The sequence below is a fragment of the Panthera tigris genome, chromosome B2 (genome assembly GCF_018350195.1).
Source record: "Panthera tigris isolate Pti1 chromosome B2, P.tigris_Pti1_mat1.1, whole genome shotgun sequence".
NCBI classification, from domain to species: domain Eukaryota; kingdom Metazoa; phylum Chordata; class Mammalia; order Carnivora; family Felidae; genus Panthera; species Panthera tigris.
In genome coordinates, this window is record NC_056664.1 from 119,033,130 (window position 1) to 119,054,942 (window position 21,813).

The 21,813-nt window shown below is 40.2% G+C and overlaps 1 protein-coding gene across 1 annotated transcript; it reads right to left on the minus strand.

The window, feature by feature from the left end:
- Positions 1–9,578: 9,578 nt before the first annotated feature.
- LOC102970509 (vascular non-inflammatory molecule 3) lies at positions 9,579–19,302 on the minus strand. Its single transcript, XM_007078604.3, has 7 exons — positions 19,037–19,302; positions 18,792–18,922; positions 14,505–14,697; positions 13,002–13,293; positions 11,826–12,199; positions 10,394–10,567; positions 9,579–9,724 (listed from the first exon to the last, which is right to left on the minus strand). Exons 1-7 carry the CDS (start codon positions 19,247–19,249, stop codon positions 9,596–9,598), a joined length of 1,506 nt encoding a protein of 501 aa, XP_007078666.2. The 5' UTR covers positions 19,250–19,302; the 3' UTR covers positions 9,579–9,595.
- Positions 19,303–21,813: the final 2,511 nt, after the last annotated feature.

Consider the following 21,813-nt stretch of genomic DNA (forward strand, 5'->3'; position numbering starts at 1 on the left):
AACCACCCTCAGTTTGTTCTCTATTCTAAGAGTCTCTTTTGGTTTGTTTCCCTGATGGACTTATTTCCCTTAGCATAATACACTCTAGCTGCATCCACATTACAGCAAATGGCAAGATTTCCTTCTTTTTGATAGCTGAGTAATATTGCATTATATATGTATATACCACATCTTCTTTATTAATTCATCACTCAATGGACATTTGGGTTCTTTCCATAGTTTGGTTATTCTTGATAATGCTGCTATAAAAATCAGGGTGCATGTACCCCTTCAAATCTGTATTTTTGTACCCTTTGGATAAACACTTAGTAGTGCAATTGCTGGATGGTAAAGTAGTTCTCTTTTTACTTTCTTGAGGGACATCCTACTGTTTTCCAGAGTGGCTGCCCCAGTTTGCACTCTCACCAACAGTGCAAGAGAGTTCCCCTTTCTCTGCATCCTCGCTAACACCTGTTGTTTCTTGGGTTGTTAAGTTTAGCCATTCTGACAGGTGTGAGGTGGTATCTCATCAGGGTGGTTTTGATTTGCATTTCCCTGATGATAAGTGGCGTTGAGCATCTTTTTATGTGCCTGTTAGCCATCCGGATGTCTTCTTTGGAAAAGTGTCTATTCATGTCTTCTTCCCATTTCTTAATTGGATTATTTGGTTTTTGGCTATTGAGTTTGATAAGTCCTTTATAGATTTTGGATACAAACCCTTTATCGGATATGTCATTTGCAAATATCTTCTCCCATTCCATAGGCTGCCTTTCAGTTTTGTTGATTGTCTCCTTCACTCTGCAGAGGCTTTTTATCTTGATGAAGTCCCAGTAGTTCACGTCTGCTTTTGTTTCCCTTTGTCTCTGGAGACATGTCTAGTAAGAAGTTGCTATGGCCAAGGTCAAAGAGGTTGCTGCCTATGTTCTCCTCTAGGATTTTGATGGTTTCCTGTCTCACATTTAGGTCTTTCATCCATTTTAAACTTATTTTTGTGTATAGTGTAAGAAAATGGCCCAGTTTCATTCTTCTGCATGTTGCTATCTAGTTTTCCCAACACCACTTGTTGAAGAGACTGTCATTCTTCCATTGGATATTCCTGTTTTGTCAAAGATTAGTTGACCATATAGCTGTAGGTCCATTTCTGGGTTTTGTATTCTGTTCCATTGATCTATGTGTCTGTTTTTGTGCCAGTACCATACTATCTTGATGATTACAGCTTTGTTATATAGCTTGAAGTCCAGAATCATGATGCCTCCAACTTTGCTTTGTCTGGTTTTGGAATCAAATAAAGTTGGCCTCTTATAATGAGGTTGGAACAAAGGTTTTCCTTCCATTTCTATTTTTTGGAACAGTTTAAGAAAAATTAACTCTTCTTAAAATGTCCGGTAGAATTCTCCTAGGAAACCATCTGGCCTTGAACTTTTGTTTCTTGGGAGATTTTTGATTACTCATTCACTTTCATTTCTGGTAACGGATCTGTTCTATTTAGAATAAATAGAATAAATAGAATAAATAGAATAAACTTTCAATTTATTCCTGTTTGGGAAATTTGTATGTTTCTTGGAATTTATCCATTTCTTCCAGATTGCTCAATTTGTTGGCACACAACTTTTCATAATATTTTGTTATAATTGTGTGTATTTCTGTGGTGTTGGTTGTGATCTCTCCTCTTTCATTCATGATTTTATTTATTTGGGTCCTTCCTCTTTTCTTTTTGATAGTCTGGCTAGGGGGTTATCAATTTTGTTAACTCTTTCAAAGAACCAGTTCCTAGTTTTGCTGATTTGTTCTACAGGGCTTTTTGTTGTTGTTTTTGTTTCTATATCATTTATTTCCACTCTAATCTTTATTAGTTCCTTTCTGCTGAGTTTCCTCAGCATTCCTTTTTGCTGTTCCTTTTCTAGCTCCTAGGTGTAAGGTTAAGCTGTGTATATGAGAATTTTCTTGCTTCTTGAGGTAGGACTACTGGAATTTTTAATAATAGCAGTATGGTTTTAAGACAAGAAAAGGACTGAAGAGCTAAATTGCAGGGACAAATACAAGCTCAAATATTGGCTGCCACTATCACAGATTCGCCACAATGCCAGACTAACCAGGAGCCAAAGAAAAAGCAGGTATCAGACAAAGGACAAGGTAAGATCCCATGCTAGAGGTGTGGCCATCAGATACTGGAGCAAGGTAGAGAAAGCTAATCATACTTCAGTTTTTAAAAATATTTATTTATTTATTTTTATTTTTATTTTTATTTTTATTTTTATTTTTTAAGAGAGAGAAAGAGAGCGCATGAGCAGGGGTGGTGCAGAATGAAAGAGGTTGAGAGAGAGAATCCCAAGCAGGCTCCATGCTGTCAGTGCAGAGCTGATAGGGAGCTCGATCTTGCAAACCTTGAGACATGACCGGAGCCGAAATCAAGAGTCAGATGCTCTACCAACAAAGCCCCTCAGGTGCCCCAAGCTAATCATACCTGAAAACAACACTTTACTAAACTTAGTCTGGAGATCCAAGAAAATTGGGTTACTTTCTTACCAATAGGACATCTCAGAATGAGGACAGCTCCAAAACAACTTATAGGACTAAGCTGTTTTGAGTTATTATATGGAAAACCATTTTACAGTGGACCTGTTATTAGATAAAGATTATAATACTTTATTAAATTATTCACTTGAAGCCAGGTTAATTCATAAATTACTTCATATACCGAACGTATGCTCCAAATCTAATTTAACTATAACTGAAAGCTTACCCCATGCAAGCCCTGGAGGCATGGCTTATTTAAAATATTGGAAGTCAAGGAGTACTGATGTATAGGGGCACTTGTACCCCCATGTTTATAGCAGCACTCTCAACAATAGCCAAATTATGGAAAGAGCCTAAATGTCCATCAGCTGATGAATGGATAAAGAAATTGTGGTTTATATACACAATGGAATACTACGTGGCAATGAGAAAGAATGAAATATGGCCTTTTGTAGCAACGTGGATGGAACTGGAGAGTGTGATGCTAAGTGAAATAAGCCATACAGAGAAAGACAGATACCATATGGTTTCACTCTTATGTGGATCCTGAGAAACTTAACAGAAACCCATGGGGGAGGGGAAGAAAAAAAAAAAAAAAAGAGGTTAGAGTGGGAGAGAGCCAAAGCATAAGAGACTCTTAAAAACTGAGAACAAACTGAGGGTTGATGGGGGGTGGGAGGGACGGGGGGTGGGTGATGGGTATTGAGGAGGGCACCTTTTGGGATGAGCACTGGGTGTTTTATGGAAACCAATTTGACAATAAAATTCATATATTAAAAAAAAAAGAAGAAAAAAAATAAATAAAATATTGGAAGTCAAATATGGTGGAGGGTTTAAACCCCAAGTCCATATCAGGCCATATTATGTACTCCCACTGCAATAAAATTAAAGGGACACTCTTCCTGGACTCATATATCTAGAATAAAACCGGTAACTCCTTCATAGGAAACAATGAACAAACTAATGTGACTTCTTACTCTTGTGGACCTGTAGAAGATGTCAAATGACGATGTAGGTTGTATAATTTCTTTTCATTCTCCGTGCACCCATTTTAATAGACAATTCTTTTCTACAATGGGCACAACATTATACTGGACTTCAGAATCAAATAGATTGTTGGATATGTGGAGTTTTGCCCATGTCACGTATGTCTGGGTTACCCTGATGTGTTTCTCCTTTACAAGGCACTGCTTAGTACTGCTTATGCACTTATGTTTTAGATATAATACATAATCCTAACACTAGCATGTATTGTGATAATTCTATCATTAGACATAATGTTTTTTCTTGGCCCATGATCAGTATGACTTGGAACTTTCCAGGTCATAACCAGACTTTTTCATACCCTCCAACTACTAAGGTTTTAATTGAATTCACAAGCCCACTAGTTAATGCCCATCAAGGAGTGCCTAGATCATAAACCTCTACTTATCAATTTACCCAGGACAATATATATACCAAATCTGGGATTAATATTTATGGCTCACACCCCTTCATTGGACAACTCAGTCAAAAGGCATTTTTACACTGGAAACAAAGAAACCATATATATGATACCTGGACAAACAGCACACGACATTTGGGCTGGCTATCTCTAGAAATCTGTTCTCAAACCATTGTATTCCAGACTACTGATTGGTTTACTTCTGATTGGTTTGCTACTGATTGGACAGGGTAGCCCAGAATTGGATGGGTAGCTCCAAACGGGATCCAATGGTTATGTGGATCTAACCTATGGCCCTGGCTTCCTCCAGGATGGATAATAGGTCATTGCCCCTTGAGTCTTGCTTAGACTTATGGGTGTATTGTCAAAACCATGACAACCCTGGCTAATCTTCCAAATTTAAAACAACAATGGACACGATCAATACTTCACCGATATGATCACTTAATGTCCATCTTTGTTCCATCAATGGGACTAGAGAATGTCATTTGGCATATGGAAGCCCTTAATCAATAAACTGTAAAAGCACTAAATGACTCACAAAGCAGTATTTCCTTACTCAGTGCTGACATTAAGCAGATATGTAAAGCAGTTCTACAAAATTAAATGACCTTACCTGCTTTAACAGCTGCACAAGTAGTTACCTGTGCCATTATCAAAACGGAATGTAGTGTATATATTCCAGAATATTTAAAAGATATATTCCAGATTATCGCAGACACATAACAAGATTGCTAAAAGATATGAATCCCCAAATTGGCACTTTACATCATCCTTCTCTCTCCCTTAATGATTGGTTAAACTCCTGGACGGAAGGAAAATTTCAGTCCAACTACCACAGGTCTCTTTATTAGGCTTCTTTTTCTCATATTAGGCACCCTGCCTGGTGCCTAAGCTCCTTCACTTCCATGACTTCAAGCTGACAGATGAAAGAGATTCATGTATGTTGTCTGTCTTGGATTTGACTGCCTCTGCCTTTCGTAACTCCTTTATATAAATTCCCCAACTGACCAATGTTGACCCATAGGTAGGGACATCTCTACATAGGAAAAGGTTACAGAAGACAAGACCTTCCACCTCAGCAATCTCAAAGATTTAAGGGTCAAAATTGTTGGGGGGGGGGGTGTGGAGAGTGGGGGTGGGAAGAGAATAATGAAGAGACCAAAGGCAAAAAAATGCAAATAAAATTTCCTTACAACCTGCAGCCCCTTGATAAATACTTGAGACCTGCAGAGTGTGACATTCCTTAAGGAACCCACAAACTGCCTTAATGTTAATGCTTTGCTAGAGACGAAAACCAACCTTAGCTTGACAATAGCAGACCTCCGGGATCCTAGAAGTCTTCTTTAACATACAGAAATCCCTGCGTGTTAAACTCCAAAATATATAATCAGTCACACCTCACCATCACAAGTGCAGCTTTTTCTGCCCCTGGGTCCTGTCCCTGGCTTTAATAAAAGCACCTTTTTTGCACCAAAAATGTTTCAAGGTTTCTTTTCTTGACTGTTGTGCTCAACGACCCGACAGCAGGGACCATGACTTCAAAGTATACTCCAAACGTCGGGAATTATCCCACTTATAGTAATCATAACAGCCTTCCTGGTACCTGATATTCTTTCAAAATTTTTAAATGCATCAGCAAAGGAACCAAGGATGACTGACTTACAGGGTGCAAACCTAAACTCATAATCCGCAGATATCACAGAGGTAAAGAAAAAAGTCATGACCTGTGAATGCCACACAAAGAATCAACAAAAGCTTCAAGAACTTCAGAGCAGTGGCATTACTGCCTTAAATTTTGATCACATCTCTCAGGTAAGTTGAAAGTCTGATCAAAAGGAGGGGATTGTTAAAAAGAAAATCACAGACCCAAAATGGCATCACTTAGGTTAAGGCCCCAAGTCAAGTAGGATGAGGGAGCCTGGGGCAAGCTGAGGGCAAAGTACAGGCTAACAGAACCCCCTGCCATCACTAGATGGGATATGCGTGATATTTCTCAGACACCCCTGGCTGCCCAACAACAGGGGAAAGGAAAGAAAGCAAATGGTTGACTGATAGAGATCACAGTCATGCAGGACAGGAGTCGCCTTCAGTTTACAGATAACTTAGTAAAATGCAAGAAAAAAAGCAATCTTATCCGTAGCTTAATCTCCAGAAACCTATAGACTCTGTTTCCTGGAGCCCTACTATCACCCTCATCAAGATGGAAGGGGGTTTAAGTACTTGCCATGATGATGTGGGAAACAAAGGCAAATGAAAAAGTAAATCCCCTTACTGCCTATGGCCCATCGACAAGTCCTTGAAACAGACAGAGTGACCTCCCTCCAGGAGCTCAGCTGCCTCAAGGTCCTGAAAACCTTGCTTCCAAAATACCTTAGAGACTTACTCTATCCCTGACCCCCTCCCAACCTGATGGTATATAATCAGTTACCCATCACAACCCCAGTGCAGCTCTTTCTGCCCACGGGCCCTGTCCCCGTGCTTGCATAAAATCACCTTTTTGCACCAAAGACGTCTTCAAGAATTCTTCCTTGGCCATTGGCTCTGGACCAACCCATCATCACCCCAAAACCCCATCAAGTAAACCAAGACTTACTACCTAACCTACTGGAATTGCAACACCCCAAATGTCACCCCATGTAACCTGTAACCAGTCAACATCAAATTTCCTGGTCAATTCTAGACCACTTAGAAGGGCAACTTGGCCTAAACAATGCATTCCTTGCTAATAAATTCCTTTCTTCTCCTTCTCCTTCTTCTTCTTTTTTATTTTATTTTATTTTATTTTATTTTATTTTATTTTATTTTATTTTATTTTATTTTATTTCATTTCATTTCATTTCATTTCATTTCATTTCATTTTATTTTATTTTACTTTATTTTTCTACTTATTTCTTTTTATGCCCTTTCTCTGCCTTTAAATACCTTTTTCTTGTTTAGCTCCGGGGAGCTCCCCTCCACTTGCAATGGGAGGCTGCCTGCCTGACTCATGAATCATTTCCAAAGACAATTAGATCTTCAAATTTACTCGGTTGAATTTTGTTTTTTTTTTTTACACTAGTAATCCAGTAAGTAAAATGTTTCTGAGTTCTAGTGAGCCACTAGGGCAAATTAACCAAACCGAAGGAGGGGGTCCTTAGACCCTCCTTTGTATAACCAGTCAGTCAGAAGCACAGGTGACAATCTGGGCTTGACGTCTAAAGTGGGGAGAGGGCAGTTTTGTGGGGCTAAGCCCCTCAACTGTGGGACCCAGCACTGTCTCTAGGTATATAGTATCAGAATTGAGTTGAATTGAGTTGAATTGTAGGACCTCCAGCTGGTGTCAGACAATTGCTTAATGGTGTGGGACCCTCCTCCCCCACCTCAGAATTGGGTGTCAGAATTGTAGGTGGTGATCAGAAGTGGGATCGGAGTCAGAGTTAGAGTATGTTATGTATGATAAAAGATAAGAAATCTGCCTCTGTGTTGCTATTAAATATATATGCCTAGATATTAATATTGTTAAAAAGAAGACAGCAGTTCCAATATGGAGTCACTTATTCTAAACCCCACCAAGACTTAATACCTAACCTAACTGGCAGCTTCAGCTTCTCCCAGAAATGTGAACTTTAACCAGACAACCTGAAATTTCCTGGGCTGTACTAGAACTTAGTCCTTAAGCTCCCCGTAGGAGAGCCACCTTGAATAAAATAATGCATTGTTTGATAATATTTTTTCTTTTTCCACTCCCTCTCTGCCTTTAAAAACCTTCCTTTTTCTAAACCTCAATGGAGTTTTGTTTTTGTTTTTTCCCCCCTAGATGAAATGCTGCTGGACTCATAAATCACTGAATGAAGCCAATTTGGTCTTTAAATTTACTCAGTTGAATTCTTGTTATTTAATACTTACTGACTAGAACACTTTCAACTTTCTACAGACGTGAATCTGATCGGTACAGTTATTTACATTGTAAGAATGTATATATTTTTGCCACAGAACTTAATAAAACATTTATTTTTTAACTGTCAGTCCTAACCATTGTTCTGTGGCCAAACTGGCTCCCATAAAAAGAAAAAAACATTTTTGCTCACCTGTAGATTATACTCTGCTGACTCAGGAATACTAGCTGAAGCCAAAAGAAGGATTTCACTCTCCAAAGAAAGAATTTAGATGAGGAAGTCGCTGCTCTGAGGAGTGAGTCTATCAGAGCTCCTCATTTATAAGTCATGGTAAATAAAGTGGGGGGGGGGGGGAGAGATAGGAGAGAGACTAAAGAGTTCAAAGAAATAAAAATCATGTGGTATTAAAGGATAAGGATCAAAACAACTTCCAGAGAGACAGCTTGTTTGTTGAGTCATCGTGAGTAGGAGTGGAGAAACTCACAGGATCTGGTGATTCTGTAGTCTCCTCATGCTAGAGAAAGGGGGCAGAGGTCGCTTACATAACATGCATGGGGTGAAGGGTGGTGAGGAGGCTGGGGCCACCAGGTACTAATTATGTCACCAGACAAATGTCTAGGAAAGAGAGGGAAGAATTCTAGAAAAAGCCAGCACAAGACCATCAGGACAGAAGATGCCCATGTCCCGCATGGAAGAGTCCGGGGCACTGGTACAATCTTGGGATCTGAATGTCATAGCCCCTGGAGAGGAAATCCAGACCTGACGGGAGCAGAGATCAAGGGGATCGTCTGCTGCTCAGAACATCTCCAGTCTCCTGGAACTGGGTTGAACTAAATGGAATGGAAATAAGCATCTGGGAGAAGCCTAGGAGAGCAACTGTCATCGTCTGTGTGAAAAAGATGTCCCCAGCCCAGAGTGATCCCCAACCACTCCCGCATGAACCAGAGAGCTCCCTGCTCTCCTGTGTGTCTCTTCAGTGTTAATCAGTGACCACCTGGAAAAAAAAGAGCTCAGGGGTAACAGGGCTGAGAGACCAATGGTAACTGGGGGAAAGGTGACAGGGTGGCCCTTTCTAAGGAAGCTCCCAGTGTAACACAGACTGCAACAAATCTGAGGATCCAGGGGGCTTAATCAGGATTGGATAAATTTTAGGATAGAATATTTCCAGAAGGAGACAGGGTGTGGTCTGAGGGAGATCATTTTTCCTTTTTTGTTTCCGTCCTAAGGATCTGATTTCCATTCAATTGGAACTTAAGAGTATAATAAACAGATAATAGAAGAATTTTAATCAGTTAACAAGTTGCTCAAAATTTTTTGAAAAGTTTCTCATAATTACTTTAGGAGATGCCTTTGTTGTTTTACTTCCTATATCGTAATCAACGAGGATCCAAAGCCCTCTGCATACTTAAGGTGCCCCCTGTGTATTTACAAATGATAGAAAAACATTCACATATATCAGAGTAGTTAACACAAAAGGAGTTTTCTAAGTCCCCCTCCATTTAACTGCATGTTCTGCTACACACACATATACTCACATATACTTACGTTGCACCCACACGGATCCCACGTGCAGCTCCCATAAATGAGTTGGTGCTATATATCAAATACGGAAAACGTAAAACATATAAAACCCATCCACTGCTTTTCACGTTTTAAGTTTGTTGCTCCGGCCAATTTGTGACATCTCTTCTAAACAGACATGAAGCTTTTTTTTTTTTTTTTTTTCCTCTCCCTTTCTTTGCCAGGGTAATCCTGAAAGTGTGCCGGCGGCAAGGGATCATTCTAATCTCCGGGGTCCTTGCCCCAAGCGCGGAGGGTCTTTGTCAAACACTCTTCCGTACAGGGCCAAAACTAAGACAGGCAGAGGGGTTCTGCTTCGGCTCCTCAGACGTCCGTCTCTCAAGACCTGATCAAAGAGAGCAAAGGATTAACTCCAATGCAGAGCTTTGGTTTCCAGCCCAGAGACCTTCTCTGACAGCATCATTCTAAAATAGTAACAGACAGGCACACGGGACTTGGTGTCAGAAGACCCGTGTGTCAGATCTAAAGGTCGAAGGGTAGAGAGATTTGGGTGAAAGTGTAGCAAATAAACTACCGCACAGGTGGTTAAAAAAGATGACGTATAAAAAAAATTCTTTTAACTCATGAAGCACCGCCATTATTACTCTCATTATTGCTATCATTATAACAACTTCTCAAAATAACATACCCATGAAATAAGCTGTAGGTGCATTGCTTAATGTGTTTAACTTGGGCCTTCCACACCATTAAAGCAAAATTTATTTATGTATGCAAATAAAGAGAACATTAGCTGCCGTCGTCCATAACCCTACTGTTGCCTTGGATCTCAGCATCGCATTTATGTAGAAAAAGTGAACCCCAAATTCTCTGTCACAGCCTAAAGACATCTAGAACCACAATTTCTCTTCCATATTAAAGCTTCCCGTGTCTTTAAAGCTCTGCCTGTATAATGTGAACCACAGCACTGCAACACTGTGTCACAATCTCAAAGATTTCCATGGTGCTAGTTTACCCCATCTGTTCAAAGAAATTGACCATCCTGAATTCCTCCTACCTCATAATGCCTTTCAGGAGCAAGCTGACTTCCACTGAGAATGATCTGTGGGAAAACATAACGTGTTGCAAATGTGCCGCTGAGGGAGAATTCTTCCAACTTGGTGAAAGCTGACCCCACGGGCTCCCCACAAGTTCGCAGGTCACTGATTTGACACTTCAGTAATGTGCATATCTGTGTAGGCGAAGGAGAGAGAAGTAGTCAGAGATCTTGGAAATAGTTTCTCCATGAAAGACACAATCTCAAGGAATAGAGGAAGATTTGTTAGGTCGCATCTGTCAGGGAGGAAGAATTTCCTGTCCCCGTCAAGGTCCTTCTGGCCAGACTAAGAATTGAATGGACACGAGACAGATTAACAGGAGAACGTCAAATTGAATTTTGTACACTTGGGAATCCACACAGACATGGCAATTCCCAAGACAGGCAAAATGAGGTGCGCATATCGTTCTGGAATAAGGAGGAGGGCGTAGGGGTCTGGGACTTCAAAGGGAAGGAATGCAATTTACAGTAAGATGAGAAAGAATAAACATTTGGTACACAAATATTTGCCGAGCCTCTTAGAAACGCTGGAATGTGGAGGCCTTTGATCCAACAGGCCTTGTGAGGCTCCTCCCTGTTTGCCACACCTGGTTCCTGTCCTCACATCCTTACTTACCCTGATAGCTCCCTTTCTGAAGCAGATCCTCTACCTAAATTCTTGTAGGCAGTTGTGGGGGAGGTAAAGAGCTTTTTCTGAATCTTCTGGCTTTTAATTGCTTTTTTAATTCACAATAATCTTCATGCCCAAATGGCTCCTCTTGGGATGGCCTGCCTTTATCCCCTACACCTCTTAAGCAGTCTTTTCAAACTGGAGGTCAGAGGCTATTAGTGAATCCGAAAATCAGTTCAACAGGTCAGGACTAACTCCCTCCCTCTCTCTCTCCCTCTCTCTCTCTCTGTCTCTTTTAAATAAAGTGAAATGCAATAAATTGGATTTTAAAAGTCAGACTGCTATTGCTCATAATTATGGCTACTTCTAATTCTAATTGAAGTAATAAATAAAATATTTGTTTCAATTACCATCACGCATCTTGACCGCACAGCATCGTAACATGAAACGGACTTCTGATTCTGGACTCCTGTTGAAGACAGTTCGAAAAGCACTGTTCTAAAGTAACCTGACACAAAACGAGAAGGCATGGAGGTTGCAGCCTTTCAACTTGAATCCAGATGGCTGAGAGCTCATCAACTCGCTTTATGTTTTACCTTGCAGCCAAGAGAAGACATTCTGTTCTTGCTAAGACTAAACAAAGTGTTCTGGGGGAAAACTTCAGTGATGACTGTAACCGGCTACCAAGTAACTGAATCCAGCACGATTTTTAAAGAAATGCAGCGATGATCCAGAAGAAAAACTAATAAACAATCCGTTCTAACTTACGTCACTATTGTTTACCTGTAGGTAATATTGACCTTCTACTGTGTGCAGTCCATCAAAAGCACCTAGTGCGTAAACCTCATCTGTTCGTTTCTCCGACATCTTGTAAGTTAAGTGACAGCACAGGTCTTTCTGGCAAACTGTGTAATTTCCTGTGTTTCTCTTAAGCTCAATGAAGGTGAGCTCATCAAAATAAATCATCCCCGGAAAATTTGACTGTTCAGACAAGAATGGCTTGACACTTCTGGCATAAGCACTCCAGTCAACAGCTGCAGGATAGGTGGGTTCACTTCGCGGCCGGGACTTCAGTTCGGACAGCATCAGCTGGCCACTCTCTGTTTCCATGTCATAGTGATACACTTTGACCGCTTCCGGTGTGTAGATTCCACTCCCTATGACGACACAAGGCAACACAAATATTGGTTCCAAATTTTGCATGGTTACAAACTCATAAAATCATCCCCCAGAGAAATTCGATATGGCTTTATGAAAGCATAAGCACTTTCAGGATAGTTAAGGAGATAGCTTGTTAGCCTGGCATCGTTCCCATTTGCCTCTGTGTCCTCCATTAGGTTCTGCTTGCACTGAAATTATTAATTGACTTGGGTCAATTGACTTTTTTACTTAAACTACCTCTTTTTTAACCAACTTAACAAACAACTAGAAAATTCCCCAACACGAAGAATAATTTTAGCTCTCTGCTGACCTAATTTATTTGTGTTTAAGTTTCTTCATCTGGATCAATGAATAACCCAAGCAGTCAAGAGGGGAGCTTGTATTACCTTGAACATGGATGCAATGAAGGATAAACTCTGGTTAAGTCTAAAATCATTTTATCACCTTAACCACAAAGATTTATTTCACTATTACTGATGGATGCGGGCAGCGAAGTTCTTTAGATCTGGCTTTGTTTTTCTTTTTTTGCTTGTTTTTGTTTGTTTGTTTGTTCATGTGACTTGACTTCTCTTTAACTCCAATGTTCCCTCATGTGAAATTGAGATAATAGCGTTTACCTCCTTCCGTACTCATAGGGATAATGGTCCTTAAAACATATGGGCACTGAAAGCCAGGCTATTATTAATTTTGTGACATTAGAATTAATAAAGGAATTATTAAAGACAAGTGTGGCTTGGAAATCAATGAAGACTGTCTAAGGCTATCATGGCCAGTCGGTGCAGGACACGTGTGAGTTACCTGTCATGTGCATGCTGGTGTTGTGGGTATTCGCAGCAAGCAAGTTGACTCTCATGGCTCTGGCCCACGCAGAGTGGAAGGGAACAGCCGACAGAAGGGGCAGTGTGTTGTACCACGCCACCGGGTAGAGAACGCTGTCCACTTGAAACTCATCCACCACCACCACAGCTGGGGTGTGAGAAAAAATGTCAAAGCAAGTGAAAATGCCAAACTTCCCAAAAGGAGTCTCAAAAGTCACAGATTCTGAATCCTTGGGGAAATCAAATTGAATTTCAGGCGCAAAAAGATTGTACTGTTAACAAAAAGCAAAGAAGGGGGAAATTCATGAGAAAACTACCAAAGAGAGGTGTTTCATACCCATCAAATTTTTTTCCCAGCCATGTTGACATGCATATTTAAAACTATTGCACATACATTTGCAGAAATCAAACCCAGTATACCACTGTCTAGGAGTTTTATTACGACGGTGCTGGTCAGAAAACTCCACCTTTCCACAACTAACGAACGAAATCATATCTAAAAATGATATTTGAAAGGTGACTATTTCTCTTAACATCACAGGTTGAAAATCTGAATCTTATAAACTTCAGATTTTTTGTCACTGTATTCTTTAAATACCAACAACACTGCCAGTGTGAAACCTAGCATGTAGTAATAAAATTAACTTTGTCATATCTCCCTTCGATACTGCTAGGTTTATAGAAGTGAAGTACATTTGAAGTTAGGCAAGGTAATAGCTCACACTTGTTAATCAGTGAGCCATTGGTAATTTTTTTCCAGCTTGATTATTGCTCCCCAATTCCACTTTGCCCCGGGTCAAGAGTACTTGCTCAGATACTATGTACCATGAGGCTTGATGTGTACATATTTGTGCTCTGACAACACCCCCTCCCCTTCAGTGAGGGTCACTTGCTCCTCTACCCTACACGCAGGTGGAAGCTTGTCCTTCGTCCTGCAGGGATCGGCTCAAGGAAGGCACGTAGCCTAACTGGGGTCAAGGCATGATGACGAGGTCTACAAGGCAGGACAAAAATACACTCTTCCTCTGGATTTTGCTCCTACAGAATGTGAGCTTTATGTTGAGCACCATGGGGTCTCTAAAAGCACAGCTCGAGTAAAAGCTGTAACACAAGTTAAGAGAGCTAGAGGAATAGCTGACGTCTTTTGAGCCTCTGAGGGACAGACTACATCTGATAAAGCTTAGTCATGCTATGAGTGTCAATGAATTGAGCCAAAACACTAACCAGGGTATAACAGCATTTCTCCTTCTTTCTCAGAGACTATTAACATCTTTGTGAGACTATGATCACATTCAATATTCTGCCAAATTCTACTCCATGCTTAATTCAAACTCAGAACCCTTATATGAGACCAGAGTAAATGAAACCCCCTTTTCAACTAAAGCATAATAATCAAGAGACGCGTTCGTAACAGTTCTTTCGGCCATGTTCAAGAAATGAATGTACATATATACCACAAACAAACACAAGAAGATATTCTTACCTTATGGTAGCGTGCCACCAGCCTACCCTCAGAATCAAACACCACATCAGTGTTGTACTGGTAACGGCCATCGGGGGGACACTGAGGGTCGCTGGCATTGCATGGCTTCTTGTCCCCAATATTTGCCACAACGTAGATGGAGTTGTCCTTGGCCAGGCAGCTGAGCCTTTGTTGCACTGGGGTGTAGCCAAACCTGATTTAATAGATATGGCCTTAAACTTACTGTACTTGAGTGATTTCTAATCTTCCAGAACATACTTTATTTGCCTGTTACTTAGAACACAAGCTCTAGGTTAGGAATCAAATCAGAAAAGATCTAAAATTCCACATGCAATATAGTCTTCATATTTACGAAAGCTAACCTAGTTTACCTTGTTTATTTTTTATTGAAGTATAGTTGACACATTGTTACATTAGTTCTAGATGTACAGTCTAATGATTCGACAGTCCTCGACGTCGTGCTATGCTCACTACCAGTGTAGCTATCATCTGTCACCACACAACACTATGACAATACCATGGACTACATTTGCTATACTGTGCCTTTTAGTCCATGACTAATTCATTCCATAACGGGAATCCTGTATCTCCCACTCCCCTTTGCCCATCTTGCCCATCCCCCCGCCTCCCCTGAAGGCTAACCTATTTTAATGTGCCAGACTCTCAGTTGCAGTGTGAGACGGAAACACTGGAAAGATGGTGGAGGAAGAGGAGAAAGAAGAGAAGGGAAGCTTTCTCTTATAAAGTGCTTCTAGGCAGGCAAATGAAGGGCTTGAAATTTAACACACTCTTTTAATGCGGAGAACCTTTTCTATAATTCTAGCCATACTCTTACTAGGAAGCAGTAAATAGTTGTTCCTATGTCAATCGTCTTCTATAGAGAACAAATGCATCATTATGTACTTGAAATATTTCAGGAAGGAAGGGAGGGAAGGAGGGAGGAAGGGAGGGAGGAAGGAAGGAAGGGAGGGAAGAAGGAGAAAGAAAAGAAAGGAAGAAAGAAAGAAAAGGAAAAAGGAGAGAAAGAAAAAGAAAGAGAGAGAAAGAAAGAAACAAAGAAGAAGGAAAGAAAGAAAGAAAGAAAGAGAAAGAAAGAAAGAAAGAAAGAAAGAAAGAAAGAAAGAAAGAAAGAAAGGAGGGTGGGAGGGAGGGAGGGAGGAAGGAAGGGACTTCACTGTGTTGGCTCAGTTTCCTTATCTGTCAGTATAACATAATTGCTTTCTGCCTGCCTGCAAGGGTGTTCACGAGAAACCCTGAGATAAATACAGACTATGAAATTGCTTCTCAAAGTATTGCCAAATCCATCTACATTGGGGACATTAACCAAGAAATAAGAAGAGATTGAGGTGACAAAATAGGTGGAATGATAGGTGGCTTCAAATATTTGAAAGGCTCTAATCTGAAGGAGGTGAGTCATATATATACAATGATAATATATAAAGTAATAAAGGCAGTACAAAGACTAACGTTATAGAGAGACAGATATGCAGAGGAGAAAAAAATTTGGCAACCAGAACATTCTGTCAAAGGAGTGGATTCACTGGTCACTGGTGATTTCAAATACAATATGGTGCATCCAGGTGCTCCAAGTCTACCAGTTATCAGGGCTCAGATGGAAATGGCTGGCTTTGATTTCCTGCCATGTTAATTACCAATATGAGACCGTAAGCCTCCTTTTTTCCCTGATATGAAAAATAGAAATAGTTGTACCTGTCACATAAAGTGAATGAGACAATATGTCTAGTGTACCAGGTACAATTCCTGGAACCACGTAGATGCTCCATGAAGAAATAATGGCCATTATGGACTTTGTAACTACAGGGGGACAACCCAGGAAACTGATGGATTTAAAGCTTCTAGAAGCCATTTGGGTTCTCTCCATCATCTCTCAGCCTCTCTACAGTTGATGTGGACTTAATCTTTGAAGAGAAAGGGCAAATTTATGACAGTGATTGATTTATGATTTATGATTTATGACTACTGTTTCAGATCATTTCTTTTCTTTTTTTTTTTTTTTTTTTTGCCCTCAGGAAAAACAGGGCTACATTGTTAACATTGATATTCTTTAAAACTTTCAATAAAACTATCACCTATTTTCTTTTTTCTTTCTTTCTCTCTTTCCTTTCTTTCTGTTTCTTTCTTTCTCTCTCTCTTTCTCTCTTTCTTTCTTTCTTTCTTTCTTTCTTTCTTTCTTTCTTTCTTTCTTCCTGCTAAATAATTAGGGCATTTTAATATCTTCTATTACTCCTCATGGGTAATGCTCAAGGAAGCATGGGACAGGTCAGTATTGTCAGTGATAGTATTTAAATACACAAGGATAACCAGGTGGCCCTCTATTATCCCCTTTAAGTATAAATATTACTAGGGAAGAAATGGTGGCTTTTTTTAAAACCAATATAACCGTCTTATTAAATATAGGATTTCTGTTTTTGTAAGTCAAGCTGAAAGCTTACCATTTGAGTAAATGTCTGCAACCCTCAATAATGTTGAAGTTTCATCAGTCATCTACCTTCCCAACTTAAAATAATTCATCTGTGATTAATTATCAGGATTCAGGACCTCTTTCCCCTAGGAAAGTCAGTATTATCAGCCCAGGCAAATAAAGTGAATTTTAGAATCAGCCTCTTGGATTATTGCAGATAATGAGTCCTTCCTGCTCTGGGGGAAAAAAAAACAAACCTCATGATCAAGTAAACATTGGGTTATAGTTAATGCGGTTACTGTAAACATAGACGATGCAACACTTAGATTATTTTTTCAAAGGTGAAACTCCTGGGCGAAACTGACCCACACAGTAGAACTCCCATGTTGCAACGTTGGACTTGACCCCCCCCCCCCAGTCAATTTCAAATGTTAAAATTATTGAAGACATTCTTTTTCTTGTACAATAGATATAGTTCGGAACAGATGCCTGCAAGTTTAAAATTAGCAAATTAAATTTTTTTTTAATGCATAGATTTTGCCTTTTAAAGGAATTACATATAAACTATTTTAAAAAGTAAATACATCTAAAATAATTTCATAAATCTGTCTTATGTTTTATACAGATGTTCCCTAAGAAAGTTATGCTTAAACGAAGTGCCTGGGTGGCTCAGTTGGTTGAGTGTCCGACTTCAGCTTAGGTCATGATCTTGCAGTTTGTGAGGTCAAGCCCCGCATCAAGCTCTGTGCTGACAGCTCGGAGCCTGGAGCCTGCTTTGGATTCTGTGTCTCCCTCTCTCTCTGCCCCACCCCCCTCATGCTCTGTCTCTCTGTCTCTCAAAAATAAAATAAACATTGAAAAGTTATGCTTAAACTATAGCTATTGATAATTGCTTACATTTCTCAGAGACAAGAAAACAAAGAAGTTCAGATCCAATTATCCTTTATTTTTATTTTTTTTTAATCGTTATTTATTTTTGAGAGAGAGAGAGAGAGAGAGACAGAGTGCGAGTGGGGGAGGAACCGAGAGAGCGAGACAGAATCCGAAGCAGGTTCCAGGCTCTGAGCTGTCAGCACAGAGCCGGATGTGGAGCTGGAACTCACAAACCGTGAGATCATGACCTGAGCCGAAGCGGGACGCTTAACCCACTGAGCCCCCCCAGGCGCCCCCAGATCCAATTATTTTTGTGGAAAAAAAAAAAAAAGGAATCGTGACAGCTAACGTTGGAGGCAGCACAACTGTGTTTAGATTCTACGTGTATCACTTCAGTTGACACTCTTGTCTACTCTGTAAAGGAAGTGGGACAGGAAATTTTATTATGGCTGTTTCGTGGATAAAGAAACGGAGATGAGACGTATTTAGGTGATCTGCCGCCCATCACACAGCTAGGAGGTGGTATTGTCTTGGAAACGATGTTTCCTTTTTCAAGTCCTGTGCAGTTTCCACCTGCCATACTCATCACAGGGCAAATGAGAGTGATATCAGAGCTCTTTGGAAACATAAGTTCATTTATCTTTTCACCATTCCTGCAAAGGAGGCAGGTATTCATGGGTGAGCTTACTTTATTTGGGGACAGAAGTCCCAGCTAGTACAACTTTTTCACTTTGTTGAAACCCCATGGAGTGTATTTATTATAAAAACTATGTACACACAGGCCATTCATTAAAGGAAGCCACAATAAATAACCAACCAAGAATCATCATCTCAAGCCATGCCAGACGGCACACAGTATGAAGAGGCTCGTGGGTCCAGAGCCATAAATCGATTGCCAGAAAAGAGAACGAGTCAAGTTTAATGGATTTGTTATTTGTATTTTTGCAATATCACAATTTTTTTGTTCAAAAATCAAAGGGTAATGACATTACCTCTGGGGATCTGTACATGGAATCCAGTTCACCTCTGGGTCTGGGATATCTTCCAGATAGGGGTAAATGGTCTCTCTTGTGAAAACCCAGCCATAAATTCCATCTTCTGGGGTAACAATGATATGTGCACCCTGCTCAAAACAAGTATGAGCAAAACAGTCTTTCACAAATTCCAAATACCCACGCTCTTTTCAAGTTTCAAATTTCCTCTACAATATCCCAGCCAGCGTAAGAAAGGACAATACCTGCCTGGCTGCCAGCTTAACTGCGTTCTCCAAAACATCTATGTTCTTGTTCATCAGGAGCAAAGCTTCTTCTCTGGAAACTGGTGTCTCTGTTCTGTTTGGTAATATGACAGCGTGTTCATACACTGAAGCAATGAAAGTGTCCAGTGCACTGACACATAGGACACAGATGGCAAATAGTGCCACATATCTTGGAAAATATGATGTAATCATAGCTAGAAGTTGGTGATCTTCGGTAAACTCAGATTCTCATATTTGGTATCACTGGAGAAAGTTTTAGGGTAAAACCCGGCTCGCTTCCGGGTATTTATATTTTCACAGAAATAACATTACACAACACATTAAGAAAGAATGTTGCGCAAGAAAACTGACAGCCAGAAGTACAAAATGACATTGACTCAAGTGGGCAATGTTCTTGTTGACAGTGGTTCCAGGGTTATTCACCTCTAGAAGTGAAATTAGTGAGTGAATCAGATGAGTTCAAGCCAAAAACCACTGGCTGTTGAACTCCTTTTTTAAAGTTTATTTATTAATTCTGGGATACAGAGAGCACATGCATGAGTGGGGGAAGGGAGAGAGACAGAGAGAGAGAGAGAGAGAGAGAGAGTCAGCACAGAGCCCAATGCAGGGCTCGAGCTCATGAGCCGTGAGATCATGACCTGAGTAGAAGTCTGATGCTTGGCCAACTGAGCCGCCCAGGCACCCCTGTTGAACTCTTTTTTAAAATAAAATATATTTTCCTGGTAGCTCAATGGTTCCATTAATAAGGCCAATACTGAACTCTTCTAGAAGGCACCTAGCATAACAACAATGTGCTAAGAACTTATACATGTGGCTGTAGCAGACACAGAACAGAGCGTAAGACAAGCTCCAGTTTCAACAGAGCTCATAAAATGCCAAAGGAGAATAGATATACCTGCTTATGATTGGGTTCATAACCAGTGGCCCTCAATTTTTGCATTATAAAAGGATTTCAGCAGGAACCACAGTTGCTGGCTTCCCTCCGAAAGACTGTAAAATAGTCTGAAATGTAGGAAGTTTCTCTGACCACTTTGCAAAACACAGATTATAACCTGGTCAATAAGTTAATGAGTGCCCACTGAGTTGAGTCTCTGGGCGTCTCCAGAATCTGGCTGCTGCTGTAGAGCTCATGTGTTGAAAACCAAGAAGTTAGGCTTCAGATCATACAATTTCTTCATCTTTATAGAATTGGCCCATTTAAAACAAAATTTTTTAATGTTTATTTATTTTTGAAAGAGACAGAGTGTGAGTGGGGGAGGGTCAGAGAGAGAGGGAGACACATATTCGAAGCAGGCTCCCGGCCCTGAGCTATCAGCGCAGAGCCCGACACGGGGCTTGAACTCATGAACCGCGAGATCATGACTTGAGCCAAAGTCATGCCCAGGCGCCCCAAATCTGCCCATTTTTTTAAGTGAAGTCCTCTTCCCTAAATACTTGTACTATTACATCATCCAAAATCTCATTTTCAGGAAATGATTTCCTTGTGCCTCTAAAGAGCTGAACATCTTTAAAATATTAGATATAGGTGTCATCCATTTAACTGGACTCTCAGACATTTTCCTCTCCCATTGCTCCCACATCTAATTCATTGTAAAGTTTCTTTTAAACATCTCTTCCTGCCCTGGGGCACCTGAGTGACCCAGTCAGTTGAGAATCCAACTTCGGCTCAGGTCATGATCTCATGGTCAGTGAGTTTGAGCCCCTCGTGCACGCTGTGCTGACAGCTCAGAGCCTGGAGCCTGCTTCAGATTCTGTGTCTCCCTCTCTCTCTGCCCGCCCCTCCCACACTCATGCTCTTTCTCTCTCAAATATAAACATTAAATAAATAAATAAATAAATAAATAAATAAATAAATAAAAATATCTCTTCCTGTCCTGATTGTTTATGCTAAAGCAGGTCCTGCTTTTTAATTGATCTTCCTACCGCCCACAATGGCCAAAGTTGTTCATTCGACACATAGCCACCAGATGAATTTTCTCCGAAATCCAGCTCCTGTTATGTCACTTAAATTCCGTTATCTAAAGCGTGATTTGCCATTATTTAAAACGTTAATTCTCCAAACGTGGTCCATGCTCCGTGAGGGGAAAGCAGGTTGATTTTGCAAGATATACAGATAAATACTTTTAATAGTTACAGATTAACTATCATGTTTATTAGATAATTTAAGACTCATAAACCCATGGACAGTAGAGTTTAGGATGAGGCAACACAAAAGATGTCCATCCGTCTTAAAAGATTACCAAGTAAGTAAAATGGTATATGGTTAGTACGAAAATCATAAAGATAATGGCATAATGACATGATTTCCTGAAATGTGGGAAAAGCTGACATTGTTCAAGTTCTCCTACAACCTGGATTTATCTCTACAGCTGCCTTTATGAACACTTTATTCAGTGAAGTTGAATCATTCCCTGATCTCTGAACACGCCACGCACTACTCCACCTAGATGATTCTCTGCCCAATTCTCCCTGAAATGTCCTGGCTCGCTGTCTAAGCTCTAACTCCGTGTACAGTTCTCTCAAACCTACCCCTAGTCCTAAGCAATATTTCTGAGCCATCAGAGCACATTTTTCTTGTCCTGGTGAATGCCACTCACCGCTTGCTGTTGTCTTGACCTTCAATTTAAATCCGATTCCGATATTTTGTTCTGAATATGTATGTCTTGTCTTCTTAAAATATATTAAAAAAGAATCTTGTTGTATCTTTCCAGAACATCCATAATTATCTATAGATGATGCGTCCCAAGGTTGTGACT

Coding starts and splice junctions, on each gene's coding strand:
- LOC102970509 (XM_007078604.3), bottom strand. CDS start 19,249: ATGATTACATCATATTTTCCAAGATATGTGGCACTATTTGCCATCTGT. Junction 12,200..13,001: donor CACCAGCATGCACATGACAG/GTAACTCACACG, acceptor GTGTCGTCATAG/GGAGTGGAATCTACACACCG. Junction 9,725..10,393: donor CTCCTGAAAGGCATTATGAG/GTAGGAGGAATT, acceptor CTCTTTGATCAG/GTCTTGAGAGACGGACGTCT.